The sequence below is a fragment of the Seriola dumerili genome, unplaced genomic scaffold (genome assembly GCF_002260705.1).
Source record: "Seriola dumerili isolate Sdu_G_001 unplaced genomic scaffold, Sdu_1.0 BDQW01000088.1, whole genome shotgun sequence".
In the NCBI taxonomy this organism is placed as follows: Eukaryota; Metazoa; Chordata; class Actinopteri; order Carangiformes; family Carangidae; genus Seriola; species Seriola dumerili.
Genome location: NW_019174343.1, coordinates 5,027,068 through 5,048,647, shown reverse-complemented (window position 1 = coordinate 5,048,647; position 21,580 = coordinate 5,027,068). Strand labels below are relative to the sequence as shown.

The 21,580-nt window shown below is 39.7% G+C and overlaps 3 protein-coding genes across 4 annotated transcripts in view; 2 read left to right on the top strand and 1 right to left on the bottom strand.

Annotated features, from left to right (window-relative positions):
* The window catches only part of LOC111221828 (integrin alpha-5-like), a 42,734-nt gene extending 33,926 nt beyond the window's left edge, over positions 1-8,808 (top strand). Inside the window, exons 20-30 of one of the 2 annotated variants that reach the window (XM_022745404.1) lie at positions 63-213; positions 689-781; positions 1,251-1,330; positions 1,504-1,584; positions 1,701-1,806; positions 2,483-2,641; positions 2,760-2,861; positions 5,785-5,898; positions 6,268-6,366; positions 6,507-6,629; positions 8,021-8,808. In XM_022745404.1, coding sequence (XP_022601125.1) covers positions 63-213; positions 689-781; positions 1,251-1,330; positions 1,504-1,584; positions 1,701-1,806; positions 2,483-2,641; positions 2,760-2,861; positions 5,785-5,898; positions 6,268-6,366; positions 6,507-6,629; positions 8,021-8,104 — 1,192 coding nt within the window. In that variant the 3' untranslated portion in view covers positions 8,105-8,808. Of the gene's footprint in view, positions 1-62; positions 214-688; positions 782-1,250; positions 1,331-1,503; positions 1,585-1,700; positions 1,807-2,482; positions 2,642-2,759; positions 2,862-5,784; positions 5,899-6,264; positions 6,367-6,506; positions 6,630-8,020 lie in introns of both variants that reach the window. The other variant, XM_022745403.1, reaches the window with a different exon arrangement.
* Positions 8,809-10,588: 1,780 nt separating this feature from the next.
* LOC111221850 (F-box only protein 2-like) lies at positions 10,589-15,116 on the top strand. The gene is made up of 6 exons (XM_022745434.1): positions 10,589-10,655; positions 11,511-11,576; positions 12,229-12,355; positions 13,159-13,251; positions 13,330-13,468; positions 13,561-15,116. The coding sequence occupies exons 2-6, from the start codon at positions 11,540-11,542 to the stop codon at positions 13,693-13,695; spliced, it is 531 nt and encodes a 176-aa protein (XP_022601155.1). The 5' UTR covers positions 10,589-10,655; positions 11,511-11,539; the 3' UTR covers positions 13,696-15,116.
* Positions 15,117-16,092: 976 nt separating this feature from the next.
* Positions 16,093-19,892, bottom strand: svbp (small vasohibin binding protein). Its single transcript, XM_022745236.1, has 3 exons — positions 19,768-19,892; positions 18,656-18,782; positions 16,093-18,491 (listed from the first exon to the last, which is right to left on the bottom strand). Exons 2-3 carry the CDS (start codon positions 18,767-18,769, stop codon positions 18,405-18,407), a joined length of 201 nt encoding a protein of 66 aa, XP_022600957.1. The 5' UTR covers positions 18,770-18,782; positions 19,768-19,892; the 3' UTR covers positions 16,093-18,404.
* Between the last annotated feature and the right edge of the window lie 1,688 nt (positions 19,893-21,580).

The window sequence follows — 21,580 nt, the reverse complement described above, 5'->3', positions numbered from 1 at the left end:
ATATTACTATATAGTAAAACATTCAGAAGAAGTGTAGTCATAATGTTGTCCTTCTCTTCCAGTGACAGAACAGAGGTTTACCTGGGCGATGAAAACTCTTTAAGTCTGACCTTCAATGCCAGGAACGAGGGAGAGGGAGGGGCGTACGAGGCTGAGCTATATGTGGTACTTCCCCCGGAGGCCGACTACAGCGGGATAGCACGCAACAATGTGGTGAGGAGGACAACTGTCACTGTAACTATACCCTCAGCTTGGGCTTTTTGTTGTGTGTATGAATACCGACAATTATTATGATTTCTTTATTATTGAAATATTATTATTCTCCAACTTGAGCACAAATAACAAGTCTCTGGCTTCCATAACAATGTACAGTGTCTTTGCTTATTACTCGTAAAGTTTTGTTTGGTTTCCCAGCAAAGTAGAATTCCTTTGCAGTGCTTTAGATTAACGGATGTGGAAAACCCACATTGTGTACATTACCCCTTGGACCTGAGCAGAGTAAAAACACTATACAAAAAGTACACCAAGAAACAGGAATCATCTTGTGGCAGAAAACACTTTGTAATCCAACATTTTTATAAAAGCTGTCAGTCGACCAAAATGTATCGAGACATCTTGTTAAAAAATTACGTCATATCAGAGGTAAAGAGTTGACAGTATTTGATGTTTTTTTTTGTGTCCTTTCCAGAGCTTGACTCAGCTGACGTGCAGCTACGAGGCAGAAAACCAGACCCGCTATCTCCTGTGTGATCTGGGAAACCCCATGAAGCCTGGTACCAGTGTAAGAGCCAACAAAGCCCACGTGTTGCTTTTGGCCTTTCTCAGTTTTTGTGTCTCAGTACAATTAAGTCAAGTTAAATTGTTCCTGCGTAACATAATTCATACACAAGCAAACTCAAAATGTTTTCATATTGATCTGGTAAAACATACAAAACATCAGTCAAACTTTTATGTAAAATTAAGATGGGGAATAACTAAGCCCAGAATAAGTCCAGGCTCAGTTTATGGCTATTTTCTGTCTGTTCACAGTGAGAAATAAAATATTTCTTTCTGGCACTGGAAAGAATAAAAACTGCTTGTCAACCTTTCATCATCTCCAACAAAAGGATGGACTTAAATGAGTTAATGAGGCCATTTTTAGATCTGCTGAAAAGTGTGGAGGAAATGTAGAAAAGTATTTCACTTTTTTATGATTTGTTTTTTCATCTTCCTGGGATAAATTATTTTTTTTTCTGTGGTTCATTTCCTAGTTATGGGCCGGACTTCGGTTCACTGTTCCTAGACTGAAGGACACGTACAGTACTGTGCAGTTTGAGCTCCAAATACGAAGGTAGGTCACAGCTAGAATTTCTTTTATTTTGGTTTTTGAATGTCATTAAAGGTTCGGGTTTAGTAAGTTAACAAATATTAAATGAATGCTTGTGACATTGTTAGCAATCAATATTAGTCATTTTCTGTTAAAACCTGTTCAAAGTGTTTGTTTTTCTGATGTGTCTGTTGTAGTAAAAATGCAAATAACTCTGAGAGCGAGGTGGTGCTGTATGAGCTGGAGGTGGCTGCGATGGCTGATGTCATTCTTCAGGGGTGAGGCTTCATTGTTGTTGTACCACGACATCATTACATCACTGTTATATAATCATCCTTATCACTGTGATTCCTGCAGCGATAACCGCTAAACTCTGTGTTTGTGTCTGTTGCAGTGTCTCTCGGCCAGACAAAGTCATCTTTCCTCCTCCAAACTGGACTGCCCATCAGACTCTGAGGGAAGAGCAGGACGTCGGCCCTGAGCTTCAGCATGTCTATGAGGTAAGCCATGACTTCTTACAAACCCTACATCAGAGGTCACTAATAGGTGACCTGATCCAGACCTGTAATCTATAAATTATTGAGAATTATGAAAGTTTGACGGAGTGTTTCTGTCTTAACCGGTACACCTTTTCTAGCCTTTATGGCACTGAGATTGTTTATTATAAAATGAGATGAGTTGAGATTGTTAAAATGTGAAATGGCTTTAACAAAAAAGGGAAACGAAGCTAGACTGAGACACAAATTTTCTTTATTTAAAGATGCTTTTTTTCAAAGGCTCTCTGTTATCTACTTATTACAGCCCTTATTTTCCTTCAAATGAGAAAATAACATATAATTATTATTAGAGAATTAATTTATAATCTCTCCTATTTTTACCTTCCCTTGTGAGATGTATTATATAAAAACAATGTAGCTTCCATATCTTTTGCAGTATGCAAAGGTAAACACACCAGTCTCTATAATAGGTCTTTATTTTCCTAACCTAAATGCTAATGTCAGTTTTGAGAAACACAATACACATACTGTAAGAGAGTAGATTTATCTTCATAACCTCCATCACACGTGCTTCTGTCTTTCATGAAGATTTATTTCACCCTAAAAAGCCCTTTGTGTTTCTTAAGCAGGTTTAAGCAGAAATAGCATCATCTCAGTGCAAACTCTCTGTGTGTTTCAGCTGGTGAATAATGGTCCCAGTGTGGTCAGCCAGTCAACGTTAGAGGTGAGATGTCCTCTGAGGACTCACAGCCACGAGCTGCTCTACCCTGTGGAGGTGGTCACTGAGGGGCCGCTCAGCTGCTCCTCCAAAACCACTGTTAATGCACTGAAACTCAAGGTGAGGACACACAGACACACATACAAACAACTTGCTGGGGCCATTGGCCTTGTTGTATTCTTGTCCATGACCATTTGATTGTTTGTTATTGACTCTGTCAATGTATTTATGTATAAAGCTCCAGCCTCCAGCAGCAGAGGGTCCCACTTCACTGAAATCCAACACTGAGCACCACATCCAGAGGAGGGAGGTGTATCCTCTGCCTGAGCAAGGAAACCTGGTGAGTTCATTCATGCACTCCTGTAGCATTGTCAGGCTCACGATGGACTGTTTAAAAAAAGGGATCAAATTTGATTCCACATGTTCACGTTCCTTGTCAAAACCTAGCACCTAGATTACCCACAATGCAATTTTATTTCCGCCAGTTCAGTCAGAGATTCAGGTGTGTTATGCTAGCAGTGGCTAATGTGATATCAGTTAATAAATTTGGAGCTACAAGACGCTTTATAATTTTGTTCTCATGCAGTAGTACTCCCCAGGAGTTTCCCTTTAATCTAAACACCCCTAAACTAAACACTAATCACCCCTAGAACTAAACATCTAACCTTTACTCTAATCTTAAAGGAGCTATTTGTAGGTTTTGCTGTCGCTACATTGCCAACGTTAGCATTAACAGCTGTTTACTTACCAGTCTAGAAAAAATATGCGACTTGAGCAACAAACTTCATTCCTTTACTCACCAAGAGCTGTCTGCAGTGGTGGGAAGAAACATCAATGTTAACTCTTGTCTCTATCACATCTTTTCTTCTATTGAAGTTAGCATGCTAACTAGCTATCCCGTCTCGTCACTTCCTGATACCAAGTCACTGTAACCTCCAGTCACTGAAACCATGTTTGGCAGTGGAGAAAACTAAAGAAACCCTTTAAACGAGATTTTATATCAGTTTCATATCTGTGTGTACAGGAATAGTTGTGTTTAGCATAGCACAAATACAAGCTGTTAGCCTAGCTCTCAAGCAACTCAGGATGTTAATAATTGTTTTGTAGTCTGATGGTAAACCTGACCAATTTAGAAGTGTAAAGACACAAAATAAACACTTGAGCGGGTTTATCTTTTCTCTCCAAACCTCCTCAGCACATTTGTTCCTCATCTGGATAGAATTGTTGACTCTGTGTATTTCATAAATACCCCAGGAGGTGTTTGTTTTTCTCCTTCTCTTTCCTTCTTGACTCAGCATGTAGAGGGGATCATGCTGACGAGAGTCTGTTCAGTCCAAACACACCACAACAGAGGGTCTTAAAGAAAGTCAATGGCTCTTGTGTTGAGTGTTCAGTCCCACTGGGTTTCTTATGTGACTGTGTGTGTGGCTCTGCTGAGTGGGTTTGCACGCTTATGTTGTGCATTTAAACTAAAATGGTCCAATCCGGTTGTAGGAAGAGGCAGATCTGCCCTCTGAACTTGAAAAAGATTTAAATCATAATGAGATTATTTCTTTCACCAGAGGAAATGGGAATAGATATAATGAGCTCTGGCCAACATCTCATGCTGCTTACTGTAATTGTTTCTGAGATGAAATTAATTAGGTTTGTGATGCAGGCCTGGGTTGCTTTGGTGTGGCCTGCGTCACTGACTGTAATGCCACTGACAGCTCATCTCTCGTGGTATTCAGATAAACCATCTGTAAATTGGAGAATCCAACCGCATAAAGATGTTTCCAAACATCCACTGTTTGAAAGTTGAATGTTAGTTTAAGGAGTGAAATTACTTTTAAATCAGTACCAACCCAGAGGGACAATTCACTGTGTGCTGCAGACCTCTCAACAGATTCCGAGTTTAAGTCTTAAGTCTACTTTGCAAAATAAACATTCAAAGCATGTTATACAGGTTTGTTAACGTAGTGTGATAATGGAGTGATATCTTAGTTTGAAATTAATGCACACATTTCTGATTAGTTCAGCATTTCAAGGAGAATGAATGAAGTGAAACAAAATTACAGAAACAGGCTGTGATATCCACCAGGGCTGAACAGACAACAAAATAAGCATCACCTACAGAAACTCCATTAACAGAAAATCCTATGAATAGATGTCTCAGTGTTGCATAAGCTAACAGCTGATTACTGGAAGGTGTGGAGCACAGAGCAGCACTTACGACATGTGAATGTGTGTTCACTTTTGACTCTGTGTCTGATAAAAATGTAAAAGTGATTTCCTCCTAATGTTTAAACCAACAAGTGTGAAAGCTTTTATCAGGTTAAACCACTGCTGGGTCACAGCAAAGGAAACATGTATTTCTATGAACATGTTGCTTTAAACAGTGACTGCTGATATTTATAATTGCATGTCACAGCGTGCAGGAGGTTCCATATAGGATATGTTGCTCTGGACTTTACAGACTGTTGTAATACATTTCCTAGTGGAGAAAAATATCTATCTAATATCCGTCTATCTTCCTTCTTTTTAGAAATCAATACTACATTGGGGTTAAAATATATTTTAATGATGAAGAATTTGTCTCTTAAAATGGATATTGTGCAGGCTGTGAATTGCTTTGCTATCCTTTACAGACCCCTCCCTTTTTTGGATTTCTAAGTAAAATTTTTCTGATCAATTAAAGTGAAAGAAAAGACATTTTTACTCACATGTCACTTTTTATGAACAAGAATAATGTGTAAATGTTGAAAAATAAAACATAAACATGAAAAATGACTAACTGAAATTAGAAAATGCCCATATAAAAATGCTCTGTAGCAGGAGATCAGACCTACTCTTGTCTTTATAGGGACATCAGCAAAACAGTCTTTTGGTTGAAGGTTTTTTTTTTTGTATGGTGTGTTAATTCACATCATTCTGTTCATCCAGTCCTCTGAAACTAAACTAAATAAAAACAATGTAAAAGTTTTAAAAACTAACATGTCACATGCAACCAGTGATTTTTCTGGAAAGAAGCCACCAGAATAGATCTGACTCTGAAAACCACTGCGCACCCTGGGAATTTTGCCAAAGATAGATCAGCCGGTTTGAGGTAATAAGCGCAACATTTTCTCTACTTTTTTTTCTAAAATGTTCTCGACCAGAGGCCAGTGAAGGTTCAAATGAATGGGAATAATTCTGTCATGTGTGATTCCTACCAGAAGAAGCTGAAACTAATCATTTTGTTGTTGCATGCTACATTGACTGTGTTTGGCTCTGTCCCTCCACAGACCTGCTCTACAGTGGAGTGCTGGCAGCTGCAGTGTAATGTTGGTCTGCTGGAGAGAGGAGCCAGTGTTATCCTGACTGTACGCTCCAGACTCTGGGCTGAAACCTTCATCGAGGTGAGACCACGGGTCACTCTGCTCTGCAGTGCTGTTCTGTGTTATTGGTTGTACATACCCTGTTAGTACAGGAAACTGTAGACTGCGTGAGACAACCAACATGAAATGATCCCTGCTCTTATACTGCCCTCTGTTGGAGGTTACCAAACAACACAGTTACAGATAATGCGTGCCAAATCCATATGACAAGCTAATCCTCTACAGAATGTAGTATAGTATATAATCATTTTAGAATTGGGGGAGCATCAGTGTTTATCTGTATCTCTAGGGGATAAACCCCCAAAAAAATATAAACCCAAAAAACGGCAGCTATCATCAGCCTTCAGATATCACCCCTCATTGACCCTGTGTTTTTCCTGTCCACAGAAGGCCTATAAGCAGTACATTCTGGAGTGCTCTATTCAGTACCAAGTGGACAGGATGCCTTATTCTATTCTTCCCAAATTCAAGCCATTGGGATCCAAAAAGGTAACTTCGTCTGATTCTTTTATTGTATTTTACAATTTCACAACCTTGTAAACTTTGTCTTATTTACACAAGAAAGTCGGTGCGAGGTGGTACAGATCTGTGGTGGCTCATCTGATTGCTGTGGTATTCCCATTGTTCAGGTGGTGACGGCTGTGGTGTGGAACAAGCCGGACAGTCTGTTCTCTGTTCCAGTGTGGATCATCATCCTGGCTGTTCTAGCTGGGCTGCTGTTACTCGCCCTGCTCATATATCTACTGTACAAGGTAATGAGCTGATGACTAACCCTCATAAAATTACAACAGAGAATCACAGTTTCTGACTGGCTGCCATATGTTAAAGTTTAATATTGGCACCCTTCAGGTATAGTTTAAATGGTGTTCACAATTAGCCAGTAGCTGTTTGCTAAGTAAGCCACATATTAGTGCTTTAGGTAGCAATCATTATGCTGATTCCAAAGCAACTCATATAACATATAAAATAAAACAAACTGTGACATGTGTGAGTGTCAATAACATAAAGTACTGTAGTTCACTGTCAACAGACAAACGATTCGTTTTTTTCTATGTGTTTGACTGTGCTACATGCTACGTCTGTGAGATGCAGATGTGAGTATGTGCATAGAATAAACAGAAATCTGAAGTAGAAGTTTCCTGAAAGCTGCACTAATGGTCTTAGTGTCTTTCAGCTGATTGTTTTACTGTCTGGTTCAGTGTCACCACTCTCATCATCAGAGGTGGACTAAGTACAGTATATGTATATATATATCCTGGTCAAATATTACTCCTATACGATAATATATAATAATATATAATAATATATATATATATATATACAATAATATATATACAATATAATAATAATAATAATAGTAATAATAAGTAATATATATAACATAAATAACATAAATAATAATGAGTGAAAGTTGTTAAGTTAAAGTACTGGAGTATTTGATTGTAAAAATACTCAAATGTACTTGTAAGCAGCAGCTTATATCAGCAAATTGAAATTCAGAGTTCAATATGAGAGCAACAAACATCTTATTATGGTATTGCAAAGGGTACTTTTTAGGTGTGAAAGTCTGACTGTACATACATGTAGCATGTAGTGCATGAACTGACAAGAATATACTAGGGCTGAACAATTAATTGAAATATCAAAATCGCAATATGGCCAAGTGAAATGTCCAACTCGCAAGAGCTGCAATTTTTTGATGAGGGAAAAATGTGTCACAACAACAAACAATAAATGAAGCATTGTGGTTTTACAGAGACGCCCCGGCCTACAAAATCAAATTCTCCAGACATAAGAAAACACATTATCATCATTTTTATATTTTTTTCTGTGAAAGTGAAATACAAAAATGACCATTTCAAATAAAATCGTGACTCGTATCACAATCTCAATATGTGTTAAAATAATTGCGACACTATTTGTAGTTTTGCGTATCTTTCAGCCCTAATATATACTGAGTCTGCACTACTGAAATTAGCTTTTTATATCAACCCAGCCATGCTCTGATCTGCCAACATCAGAAATGACTTTTTTCTCAACTCAGCTGTGAATATTAATGTCTTTAATTAATTGGTTTCCTCCCTTTAAGTCTAGACTTTGTCAGATTTGTATCTGATCTTCCTCTCTCCCTGTTTCCCTCCAGATGGGTTTCTTTAAAAGGTCAGATCCCTATGGCACAACCATGGAGAAGGCCCAGCTCAAACCACAGGCATCCTCTGAGGCTTAGATCCAGGACGGAGCCTCCGCTGCAGCTTTTCCAAGGAACTGGAATTATCGTCACATTCCCGAACACCTGACGGAAACTTGCTAATGATAGGCAGGCAACCCATTTATGAAGGGACAATTATGGGTGCTGTATCACTGGAATACAAAACCTCTGGTGCTGCACTAAAATGCCAAAGCAGGAAAGACGACTACAAGGGTCATGCAGTTGTGTATGTATATGTATATGTGCACTTCTCTTTTGGACGTCCAGTCAGAGCAAGGTTTGTGAAGCTTCTGCAGAAAAAGAAACAAGAACTTTCTCCCTGTGGAAAAATGTTTCTTTAGAAAAAACTCATCAGACAGTACGCAATACAGGAAAACAAATGCACCTCCAACAAAGGCACTAACGCTACAGTATTCCTTTATTCCTAAAAAAAAAAGTGTATTGTAAGCCACGTTTGCAATCCCAGTGTTTAATATCTTATGAAATTCCTGCTTTTTTATGATCTATACACCACTTGTTATTTATGGCACAGTGTTTTCCTGTTGATTGTTGAATGTTGTACTGTACTGTCTGCAGGACAATCCTGGTGAAACTGCGATGTTTAACTTGAATTATTCCTCTCCCATATTGGGAGGTATTTTGTGTGTGTTGTGATGTATGTAATGTATTCATTGTGTTATGACCTGTTGGTATTGTGGCCCAGAATAAAGCCTAATTTTGTATACCCATACAAAATGCTGATTGATGTGCGAGCTGTGAGATAAAGAGAACCCTTTTATATTGTGGGCAGCGGACAAGGGCATTTATGTTCTGTAAATGATGGTCACTGCCACTAGATGTCGCCCCAGTTGTCCCCACCAGCATCTCAGACCAAAACATGCTCAGTAAGCATGGTGTTACAGGCACAGTGAAAGTGGACACTAAACACACAAGAAGTACAAGTGAATAAAGTTACCCTGAGAACACAATAGCCAACAAAAAAGCTAACAAAAAGTTGAGTCAAACTGGAGCCTTTAGCCGCTTGTCAGGTTCTTCATCTTGGTAAAGTCAGACCAGTATTGGCTCCACAGTCAGACTGGGAAAGAAATTCAGCCTTGGACTTTGAGATGGAAACGTGGTGTCTTCTTCAGTAGGGGAAATTCTGGAAGGTCGCTTTTACCTGAACGCTGCATACTGCACTGTGTCATCTCACCTGTGGGCGGGGCCTGTGTGTTTATAAAAGTGGGAAGGCTTAATGTTTTAATAGGAGGGGCTCACATGCACTGATATGCACATCCTGCCAGACCGGCAAACACAAAGTGAGGGGTTGTGACTTCATTCTCTGCTCATGCTGCCATTACTCCACTACATTTTTACATAGAAAATAGTTGTTTGCTGCTGTATTATAGTTAAAAATCTTGTTTACAGAAGCTTTATGGTTAAACTAAACATACTGACTGTAGATCATAAAGATTGAGCTGTCACAAGGTTAAAATTTCAGAATCAAGGTTTGTAGTCTTTCAAACTGGGTCAGTTTTTCACTGTGTGAAAAAAACAACATTTATCAGACCCAGAGTGGAATTAGCACATTAACATTAACATTTTCTTATCTCATGTTTTGAGTCAGCAGTTAAGTTTTTCAGTGACCCATTACTTTCCTCTGCAGATGGTACATGTCAGTACACTACCACTACATAGTGCCTGTCTCCTGATGCCTTCAAGTGCCATCAGAGATATCAGAGTTTTCACATCACACTTGTATAAAGTTCATATCTGACCACAATTGTCCTCTAAACCAGTTGTGATGTCACAAATCAGATTTGAGGTGAGTGAAAAGAAACTTTGCTCCGTCAGCAGATGAATGTGAAAACAGCTTAGTGTCAAACTCTAAGCGCTAATCATTCTGCACAGTGAGTTACTTCCCATTACTGACAAATTTGCATAATGCAAAGAGAAATGCTCTTCTTCCTCTGTCTGAACTTTTTGTAACAGGACAGGTCAACAGGCTGGAGGATTATTCTGTTATATCTTATTGTCTTTAGCAATTTATGCATGAATGAATGAAGTGAAACAAAATGGCAGTTTAGTGTGATTATTATGTTGGCTGAAGTGTGTGTGTTTTCTGCGCCCAGTGGTTAGCTCTCTCTTGAGTTAGGCTTCCACAATTTTTTTTTGCAGCCGGTTAAGTTGTTGCAAAATAAACTCTGACCTTTGATGATGAGGAGTATTGAATGTTTTCTCCCACAGTTGCTATTGATGTGTTTGATTGATTTGTGCTGAGTGTGTGCATGTGTGGTTCTGCTGAGTTCCGCTGGATCGATGCTCCCTCCCAACCTGGTGTTTTTTGTCTCTCCTCCTCTCTCCCGCTCCCTCCCTCTCCCTTTTACTGTATGTATGTGTGTGTGTGTGTGTGTGTGTGTGTGTGTGTGTGTGTGTGTGTGTGTGTGTGTGTGTGTGTGTGTGTGTGTGCTTGCTCCCTGGCTATAAAAGCCTCCGTCACGAGGGTGCTATCCTGCAGAGGAGCTCAAGTGTCTCAGTTTGAGAAAGAGACAGAGAGGAAACAGAAGACTTTGCTTACTTTCCCCGGGCTGTGAGTAACAAATTCTGTCATATGTGTTTAAACTGAGCTGAGTGTATCATTTATGGTAGAGCATGAAATTAATTTGCACATACTGCATCTTTAAGAGTCTGCAGGGGCAGATGACTCAGCTGTTTGTGTTTGGAGCTTTGGTCAGCAGTAAAATGCAGAATGAATATGCAGCTAAGAGGCATTTACATGGAACATGTCTGTTCTCTGTGCCTCAGATAAAGTAGATATTGAGTCAAACTGCTATTTCTACTTCTTAAAGTAGTTATTATTGCTTGTTCTATGACTGACCTGGACACAAAACTGATGAGAAACCCATAAATTAGGGAACATTTTTAGGGTTTGTGATCAGTGTGGTTAGAAAAAGTAAAGCCAAAACAAAAAGAAAGTATAACTCATTCCTTTCTATGTCATTCATACACACTCCCTAAGTAGGATAGTGAAATGAAACTAGCCCCTTGAAACCACTGTTTCTATGGCAATGTCCTACCAATGTTGTTTTCCTGCTGGCCGATCTGATGACTGGTTGATCCTCTGTGATGCTTCCTATTCAGGATGGACAGAGGGAGGGTTTTGCCTCATCTGCACTGCTGTGAGTCAGCAGTCAGGGTATTATAGTGTTTGGGTTTGGAATCTGTGGAGGTGACCTGACACAGTTTGGGACATACGGTCGTCCTGTTTTATTTTTAACCTCTTCAACCCCGCTGGACCCAATACTGTGTCCATCATTAGACTCATTGTTCAAACCCCCCTGCAACCCTCCTGGTCTAATGCTGTGATGTGATTCGTGGATGTGAACCACACAGCCTGATAGAAACTGCAGTGGAGAGATGTATTGATTTGAGTTGCTCTGTACAGGTCCTGCCTCCTCTGCATAAGCTGTAATCATGGCCAGAAACCTGCTGTCAAATCCCAGTGGGGAAGGTAAGTCATTTTCTTTATAGCGGATCAGCAACTACGTAACTGGATGTTTTACTCATTGAAGTAGATTGGAGTGTACAGTGTTTTTATTGTCTAAAACTTTTACTTTAAATTCATTTTCTTGCTACGCTTCCTGAACACAAAGTTAAATCTGTGCTTGCTCTCAAAGGAATTGTTTAATACTTTTTTGCTGAGTGTTAGAGAACAGGGATACCACTCTCATGTCTGTATGGTAAATATGAAACTACAGCCAGCACCTGGTTAGCTTAGTTTGGCATAAAGACTGGAAATAGGGGCAAAGAACTAGCATGGCCCTGCCCAAACAAAATCCACCTAGCAGCAGCAGCAGCAGCATAAAAAGGCTCACTACGTCACCACCTCCTGGCTGTGCTGAGGTGTCACAGACAAATACCAGAGTAATATTGATCTTCTTATGTACTTCTCAGATGTTTCAGAACTGAACAACTCAATCCCCTTGAAATGTAGTTGCTGCTCTGGAAAAAGACAGTAAATAGACTTTGCAGAAAGATTATATTGAACTTTTTCAAAAGTCAAGAATGAACTTTCACATGAGAAAAATTGAACTTGACTCATACAGAGCAGAGAATACATGACATGGTAATTGGCAGCTTGAGACTGTGCATTTGCCTCCCAGAGGAGCTGGATTTCTGGGAGCTGACGGAGAACGGCGGGAACCAGTGGAAGGTGGAGGACATGCCAGGAGACTGTGGCCACGACTTCTGCAAAGACGGAGTGACCAAGTACTTCGCAACCTCGTATGAGTGAGTATTTATCACTGTGTGTGTAGTTATACCACTAAATTTAAATGATAAATAAATCAGTGTATGTCTGGTTAGGTTTGGGAACCAAAACTACTTGGTTAGATTTAGGAAAAGATCGTGCTTTGAACATTACAACTTAATTATGGTTACACTACATATCATGTCCATGCATCCACAAAAGGGACAATTCAAACAATGGAGCAAATCACATGTAAGGGAAGAAGATGGTTTCATAATAAAATCAAAAGTATGCTTGAACTTATGTTAATAGAGTTATATGTAGTTAGAGTTAATGTCTGACACAGGCAGGGACTCAGATGCAGACTCGTACGTGGGGGTAAAGCAGTAACAGTCAAGTAGTCGGTACACAGGAGGTCAGTCAAGGAAGGCAAAGGTACAAAATCTGCAGGCAAAATCTAAGACTGGATCTGGTCAAAAAACACTAAGAGCTCACTATGGGAATACAAGAAGTGTTGGAATGCTGCCAACAAACCATATACTCAACAGGGAGGGAGCTTTGTTATATTATTTTTTTATTTTTCATTTTTTCCAGTTCAGTTTATCATTTGTTTTTTCAAGATGACAAAAGTAAAAGATAACAATAAAATCCCTTATCATCCATCATTTGAATGTTACTACTACCCTGGTATGTTTTATAATTTCTCTTCTATTCATTTATATTTAATATGGATAATATATATTTATACATACATATATATATATATACAGTATATATGTTGATAAGACTGTTTTCATATCAGTCCCATGCAGTCTTCACAGTTTGTGAAAAATGTGTGTCCTAGGCTGTGTCTGAAGAGACAGGTGATCGACTTGTTGTTGGAGGGTTACAGCTCTGAACAGCTGGATGCTCAGCCTGCCGTCACAGTGGAGGACTGGTAAGCCAGCGGTGGACTGACATACATGTAGACACCCCCTTTAAAGTGTCACTGGTTAATGTGTGGCCCATCCTGCAGGTATTGTGGGAGGACAGACTGCGGCTGCACTTACCAAATGACCGTGTGTCTGCTGGATGAGAACAAGGAGGTCATACAGGAGTTCAAACCTGAGCCGGTGACTCTCAACCCCGAGTCTGATGACTGCTCGTGGAAACAGGTACACAGTGAAGAGACATGTGGGGACGCCCCACAGGGTCCACACCCGACTGTACAGATAACAGTGGTTTTCTGTCTCTGTGTGAACTCCAGGTCAGCCATACGTTTTCTGAATACGGCACCGGATTGCGTTTCATCTCCTTTGAACACGGAGGACAAGACACCAAGTACTGGGATGGCTGGTTTGGAGTGCGGGTCACCGGGAGCTCTGTCACTATTGAAGTCTGATCGAAGGGAAAACAGAGTGAGAGGAGAGCAAGAAACCCTGAAGGGTGAAGGAGGAAGATGGGGTGGGTAGAGAACTGGTGTAATATGAGGGCACCAGAGAGACTGACTGGAGGCTTCGAGGTTTCAACAGGACTAGCTTTGCCCTTGCACCGATACTGTAGCTTACACCTCTGTAGAGTGGGTTCTGACAGCATTCACACCCCTTTATTTTTTACATACTTTATTGTTGTAAATTTTAATTTTACATAAATATCCCATAATGACAAAGTGAAAAAAAATGTTTCGACATTTTTGCAAATGTCTAATCTTGTAGTCAGTATTCAGACCCTTTCCTGTGGTGCTCAAGTCGAAAACACTTAAATCTGCTTAAAGGTGCATCCTGTCTCCTTTAATTATCCTTGAGATGTGTCTAGAACTTGACCGGAGTCCATTTGAGGTAAACTGAATTGAATAGACATATGTATATAAGGTCACACACACAAAAACCAAGTCATGAAGTGCAAGGAACTCTATGTAGACCTCCATGATAAAACTGTGGCTGAGCTTTGAGTGACAGCAGGAGAACAGTGGCTTCAATAATTGCAACACGGAAGAGATGAGGGAACATGGTGGTGGAAACGCCAGGCTGTGGGGGGCTTCTCACTGGTGAGAGATTTAATTGAAGAAAACCTACTCCAAAGTGCACGTGACCAGAGACTGGGGTGACTGTTCACCTTTCAACACGACAATGACCCAAAGCATACAGCCAAGACAACACTGAGTGGTCCAGACTTAAACCCTATAGAACATCTGTGAAGATTGCAGCTCCGAGACGCCTCCCAACCAATCTGATGGAGCTTGAAAGGATCTGCTAGAAAGAATGGGATAAACTGCCCAAATCCCGGTGTTCAAAGCTTGTGAAAAAGACTCAAATAGACCCGAGAACACTCAAAGCTGTAATTGCTGCCAAAACGTCTTCTACAAAGTACTGAGTTAAGTTTCTGACAACTTTTGAATCAGAGATTTCACTTTTTTCTTTTTAGTAAATTCGGAAAAAACATGTTTTACATTGTCATTATGGGTTATTGAGTCTAGGTTGATGGGCAATTAAATCTACAACACAATAACGTGTGCAAAAAGCGAAGGGGTCCGGATACTTTCGAAGGCCGCTGCACATTGTATCACATATATATTGCTGTTCATGCTGTGGAAATAAAGGCCGCAGTTCACTAACCTGTGAAACACCACAAGACACTGTCATAGTGGCAGGCAGCTTGGCTTTACTAACTTTAAAATCACTGCTTACAACAATCATGATCTGTTAAACTACTACCTCTGCACAGTGGCTGATGGTGGGGCTCGACTACACGACTTGTTTGGTGGGTGGGGGTGTCTTAAGCAATCAAATGGTTTATCATTCAAATGTGGATTAAAACGATGAAATAAAGTGTCACCTACTTAACCGTCTGTTTTGTCAAGTTGAGCTTGAGTGTGAAGATCTGAATGTGTCCTCTCACCCCAAGACTGTTACTGTTGCTGCACAGGCCTCAGTGGTTTGTGGTTGTGGTTTGTCCTCATGTGGGTGGATGAAGATGTTAATCAGAGCATATGTCATATATGAACTAGACATGAGGTCACAGTGGCTCTCAATTACAGTACAATGGTGCTGTAACTTAGACACTCACCAAGCACCTTATTAGGAACACCTGCTTATTCATGCTATTATCCAATCAGCCGATCATGTGGCAGCAGAGTGCTCCTGCAGATCCAGGTCAGGAGCTTCAGTTAATGTTCACATCAAACATCAGAATGAGGAAAAAGCATGTGATCTCAGTGACTTTGACTGTGGTATGTGTGATTGTTGGTGTCAAATGGTTTGAGTTTTTCTGAAACAGCTGATTACAGATCGGATCACAGAAAATGATACTTTAGTTCCCTGTGCCGTCCACAGTTTTTCAGAATTTAGAAACAGCTGATTTTCATACAAAACAGACCGTACAGTTTTTACTCAGAATGCAGCCAACAACAGCCGCAGCTCTGTGGACAGAAAAGCCTTGTTGGTGAGAGAGGTCAGAGGAGAATGGGCAGACGTGGTTGGAGCTGACAGAACTAACTAACTCAGATAACCACTGTTTACAACTACGCTGAGCGGAAAAGCTTCTCAGAACGCACCACAAGTCCAACCTTGAGCTGAAGACCACGTCGGGTTCCACTCGTCAGCCAACTGCACAGCTGAAGACGGGAAAAATGTGGCTTGATCTGATGAATCTCAATAATATGAATAACAATTTAAGCCTAATAAAAGCTTTTCATCTTAATTAGTTAAACCACATTTTATGAACAGGGCTCCAAAGTTACTAAGGAGTGCATGACCTCATCAGTTTTACAGACACCATCAAACAAAAACAAACATTATTGAAAAATCACTTTTATTTTCATTAAATCAAAATTGCATAACTCAAATGAAAGTGGCTGACATATTGTGTTAAACAATATAAATATTTTGCTGGCGCCAGCCATAAATAGAAATCAGATTGCAAACTTGTGACCGTGACAATAAAATGTAATAAAAATTCATATACAGGTCAGTTGGCATCACGTCACTGACATGATAGTGTTCAAAGCGAGCACCATTAACACTGACATTTTAAGGGCACTGTTTAGATTAAAGCTACATTAGGCAATATTTATGAACCACTGAATTACCTTTTGTTCTACCACCCCTCCTTAGAATCAGTGGCTGTGTCTTTGAATTACAGTCTTTCAGCAGTAGCTGTGGTTACCAGTATTCTGGCAGTTTACTGTCATTTTTATCTTTACCATGGCCAGTGTTAGAGAGCCGACAAAGAGCCAACAAAAATGTGATTTAGCTGTAGCGCTGTTAGCATTATAATCACAAACTGAAGCTTCAGTGGCAAAGGTGACAGAATGAATCTTAAGATGTATTTCTGACATGAGACAACTACACGACAGGTAGCCTCCAGCTTTTTTGATTGAGCCTCATTGCACACTGAATGTTTACTTCATAAACAGCCCAGCTGAATGCGTCCTGCCCGGCACGAGATGACACAGTTAACACTGCTGGTGCAGAGAGTTGAGCATCTATCAAGCCAAACATGTGGGACATATTTCTCAAGCATCACAGAATCAATCATAGGAATCACACTGAAAGCGAACCTGGGATCACAAACACTCCTACCTCAGAGTAAGACTCGAGTTATCTAAGAAGCTTCCTACAACTATTCCTGGAAGAGTGTGTGTGATGTTGCTGTTTTACAACAAAGAAATTATGACATATTTTTTGTGACACTTTTAGGTTTTATGAATTGGTGAACAACTTCTACAACTACTTACTAAGCTGTTTCCACTAAAAGTGGCAAGTAATTTGTGTGGCTTAAAAATAAACGTATACGCTCCGAGTGAAATTCAATGTAAAACTATGACCACATTTAATTTGAAATGAATAAATAACATATAAACATCATACATCAGATTTGACCAGTTGTAATTAAGTGGAGACATCCTTAATAACAATAAGCAGGTGACATCCAGCCAAGGGAGCAAATGTTTTAGTCTGCTCTCACTGCAGGGCCCTGAGTTACACACAGTTTTTATGATGCGCTGGAACACTATTCAAAGTTCAGTTAATCAAAGTTCAGGCCTGAAATTGTCTGTTCTGACAGAATCATCACTGTTGGAAAGCATTGCATTTTTCCTGTTGCAAAAAAGTGTAACGCAGTGAGGACGGTGATTTCAGTTTGCGTCATAATAAGCTTATTACCAACCGTTCTCTCCTGCCACCTCGCAGCAGCTCCTAACAGGCTACGACTCCTCTGGAGCTCTCCCCCATTTAAGAGATAGGAGTGATTTCATAAGTTAAGAAAGTTGATTAAAAAAAATAGCGTCACACTGAGAATTTCAGGTTATGAATGATTTCCTACTCTGAGACGCTTGATAAATACAGACCCAGATATTTCTCTCAGGAGTTTCTGACCCAGTCCACAGCTAGAAGGGAATGAGTACTGAACCCATGCAAATGGTTAACAACAAGGATTTGAGTGTGATGCTCGTGTTGCACATGCTCGTGAGGTGTAAGTCACATTAGCCAATGTGACAAAATCCAGTTATACTGTGATGGATTGACATCACATATTGAAACTCTTTGTCTGAAGTTTTCTGTCTGCTAGCGGTCAAAAACCACTGAATACAGCTTTAATTAAATACATAGAGGGAGGCTGCCTTGCCAAAGTGTGCTTTCAAATGGCCTATTCTTCAGTTATCAACACTGTGGTGCCTTTGAGTGATTTTCATTAAGAGATAGTATGTGTATTTGATCTGGGCAACTTGAAACATGTAAATGTGAATTTGGACACTAATGAAAAAACAGGATGGAAGCTCAGTTTAACCATTACTGAAATGTTACAAAGAAGGTGATATTAAAGGAGAGAAAATATCAGTGACCTGATGTGACTGTATGAAATCTGCAATTCTGCTTCCTGTTCTCAGTGTCTGAGCCAGGAACACCAGTCAGTAAAACATCAGAGACAAAGATTGTCCAATTACTATTACTATTTTTCAAAGTCTTCTTGAGAAGTAAGACAGCACCACAACTCTACCCACATATCAGTGTAAATACAAGTGTGTCTGTAACAGTGTATGTACATGGTGTTCTTGGAGTGTGACAGGTCCTGGTCCAGATGAAAGAGGAAGGCAGAGCAGAGGTGGGACTCTTATTCTCCCTGTGACTGCATCTGTTTACAAAAGGCCTCAAACTGCTGCTGCTCCAACTCTGTCATCACCTTGTTCAGAGCATAAATCTGTGAATAAAGAAGCGGGGAAAGTAGTCACAGCTGAGTATAGAGGAGTGGGAAGCAATATGAAATATAATGCAGTTGGCACACTACTAAAAAGTTCCCCTTGGATGTGTGTGCATGTGTGTCAGGTTTATAAATAAATATGGAGTAGTGATGAACTTTGTCACCTCTGCTCTCTGTCTCTGTTTGAGCTCCTGCTGTGCAGATTTCTGCTTTGCTCTGTCTCCTCTGGTCGGGGTGGAGTTTAGCTTTGGCTTGTCTTTACGGCAGGCAGGCTCCATGGTGGCAATCAACCTGAGAGGTTTAAGAAGAGATCGTTGACATTTTTAACAGTCTCACTTACAATAAGGTAGGGCTGCATGATTTGCATAAAAAAAAATCATACTGATATTATTTTGAAAAAAACTGTGATTAGTTAGTTATGGTTTTAGTCATTTTTGCATTACATTTTCATGGGAAAAAAATTATAATAATGATGTGATTTTTCCTAAGGTCTGTTCCAAATAAGTATGTTCCCTTATGTGTGGGGAATATGATTTTTAGGTCATGGCATCTCTGTAGGACCATAATGCTTCATTTACAATGGTTTGTTGTTGTGACTCCATTTTACCTAAAACCTAAACCTGCAGCTCCTGCGATTTGGATATTGCAATTCTAATATTTCAATTAATTGTTCAACCGTACTATAAAATGAAGGGGTCTTGGTTATTTGTAAAAATACAAACTATCAAAACCAAACTGAGATTTAAAAAAAAAAAAATATATAAATCCTACATGCAAGTCATCAATCAAACACCTTGATTTGATTAACACCACTTGGCACACACAGTAATTACAGCATTTAAACAATGTCTGAACGTAGTAATAATTTATTAAAATATGTGATGGTGAGTGTAGGTTAAGTGTGTTAAAGAGGAGAGAAAGTATCGTGCAGAATCGTGACTTTTCAATCGTTTCCAAGTCTTGTTGTGACTGTGACGCTACTAACGAGTTAGCTAACTTCTCGTTCTCACTAAGTAAAGTTAGTGACACCATATGTTCAGTAGCAACAATGCTGGTAAACAGTATTTTCTGGGATAAATTATCTACGCTACCCAGCTACAAAAAGACCTATTTCTAGTCAGCCAACTGCTAAACGTCACGGATTAATCCTTGGTAGTTAAACGTTAGTCAAAAGCCTCACATATTAGCTAGCTAATGTTAGCTAGCTGCCGTTTACTTTTTATAAAACAACATTCCACCAATGGTAACATCACAGTCCAGATAATGGCAGACTTACCCGGGAAATATAAAAGAGAGTATATAATTAAGCTTAACGTTAAGTTAGCCAGGCAGTTGGCTGCAGCTAGCTACTAGCCGATTAAAACAGCTGTTACCAATGTGTCACCAGTAAACAAATCCGAGTTGAATACTGAGACGTTTGTACAAATGTTCCGGTTCCGTTTTTTCTTCTTCTGCCTCTAAAGGCAGTTAACTGACAACTTATCTGCGTATTATCGCCCCCGAGTGTTCTGAAGTGATGGAGTTTTCATTTCACCTTTTCTATTGTCATCAAAATAATAAGGGAATAGAAAAAAAAATAGGAAGTTGTACTGTATTATAAGGTCTGATTTACTCAAATAATCTTGTCTGATCATATCTCAAACTCTTTACACTTCACACAAGGCACTGACACATTCATTAAAAACATCCTTTCCTGTCCAAAATTTCCAGATAAGATGTATTATTATTTAATGCTTCATCAGACTCAATAAGAATGTTTTGTACTGCCCAAATTAACAATTTGGTTTAATTACTAACATGCTTTTTGTGCACTCATGTATTTCACATTATAAATAACCTGCATCTTTTTAATTTTGCAATGAGAGTAACAGAGGGCATTACTGGCATTCCACATAAATTGTGTATTTATAAGTTAGGGGGATGATTACCATGTTTAATTTAAATTTCAGTTCGGGTCAAAAAATACTGTTTGTCAACCAGTGTGGAGGGAGATTGAGAAGTTTCTCAAAAAAAGCAGCAAAAACGTGTAATTGCAGTCACTCAAGTGGGATTGTTTCAGTCTACAAACTAACTGTTGACACAGAGATCCAGTCAATTTCCTCAGACACAAGATACTGAAAGTAATATTTTAGTCAGTTTAGATAACAGTTTGACCAGCTTCAGGATTACCGCAGTCATCTCTTCTTGACAGTCCACCTTCAACCAGGTCTGACCACAAGATGTCGCCCTTGTATAACAGTCCAGTTATACAGTTATATATTAAAGTAAATGAGTTTAAAATTAACAAAGATATTTTAGGCATGTGACATCATTCAACATTAAAGTGATGTGTGTATCTGATAGTGAAGGTGTATTCAGGAAGGAGAGGAGTTTGACAGGTGCGACTCTGATGAACTAATCCTGTTGAAGTCTTTAGTGTCACTAAGCCTGACCCCCTGACACCTGCTTATAGGGCAAAGAGGAATTTTAAACAGTCAAACTGTTTTCTAAGTGTTTTCCCTGCATTTTCACATTTGATTTAGAGCAGAACTGATAAGTGTTACTCAGACCATATACATACACACACACACACACGCACACACACACACACACACACACACACACACACACACACACACACACACACTGCACAGACTCCCCTCAGGGCACCTCTTTAGTGCATAAATCAGCTGGGCGAGGAGTGAGCCTGACACCAGCTGAAGGGTGGTCCAGAACACATTTATCACCTCAGAAACAAAAACAGTCATTATGAAGGGACAGGATAACTAAACACTCTCACATATGAAGTGAGGAAAATCGTCCTCTCAGACCAAACTACCTGACAGCACTGGAAGTCTCCGGTGTTGTTGTGAACTTGAGCGCTGAATGTATGCATGTGTGCCCTCTGGCAGAGCTACGCCACAGAGATTTATCGTGCGGCATACCAACGGTTTACCTGGATTTATCCTCCAACTACAGGAGAGCGCTCTCCCTTGGAATAATATCCTGCCAAGAACAACTTCTGCTGAACGCTGCAGACAACAGCCAGACCTGCTGCTCCATATGCTCAGCAGCATAAAGGAAAAACACACTTACATAAAACCTGGCAA

What these genes read in the sequence shown, in the direction of transcription:
- LOC111221850 (XM_022745434.1), top strand. Translation starts at nt 11,540, where the DNA reads ATGGCCAGAAACCTGCTGTCAAATCCCAGTGGGGAAG. An exon ending in GTCAAATCCCAGTGGGGAAG is followed by an intron (nt 11,577 to 12,228) that starts GTAAGTCATTTT and finishes TTTGCCTCCCAG; the next exon opens with AGGAGCTGGATTTCTGGGAG. An exon ending in ATGACTGCTCGTGGAAACAG is followed by an intron (nt 13,469 to 13,560) that starts GTACACAGTGAA and finishes TGTGAACTCCAG; the next exon opens with GTCAGCCATACGTTTTCTGA.
- svbp (XM_022745236.1), bottom strand. Translation starts at nt 18,769, where the DNA reads ATGGAGCCTGCCTGCCGTAAAGACAAGCCAAAGCTAAACTCCACCCCG. An exon ending in AACAGAGACAGAGAGCAGAG is followed by an intron (nt 18,492 to 18,655) that starts GTGACAAAGTTC and finishes CTTTATTCACAG; the next exon opens with ATTTATGCTCTGAACAAGGT.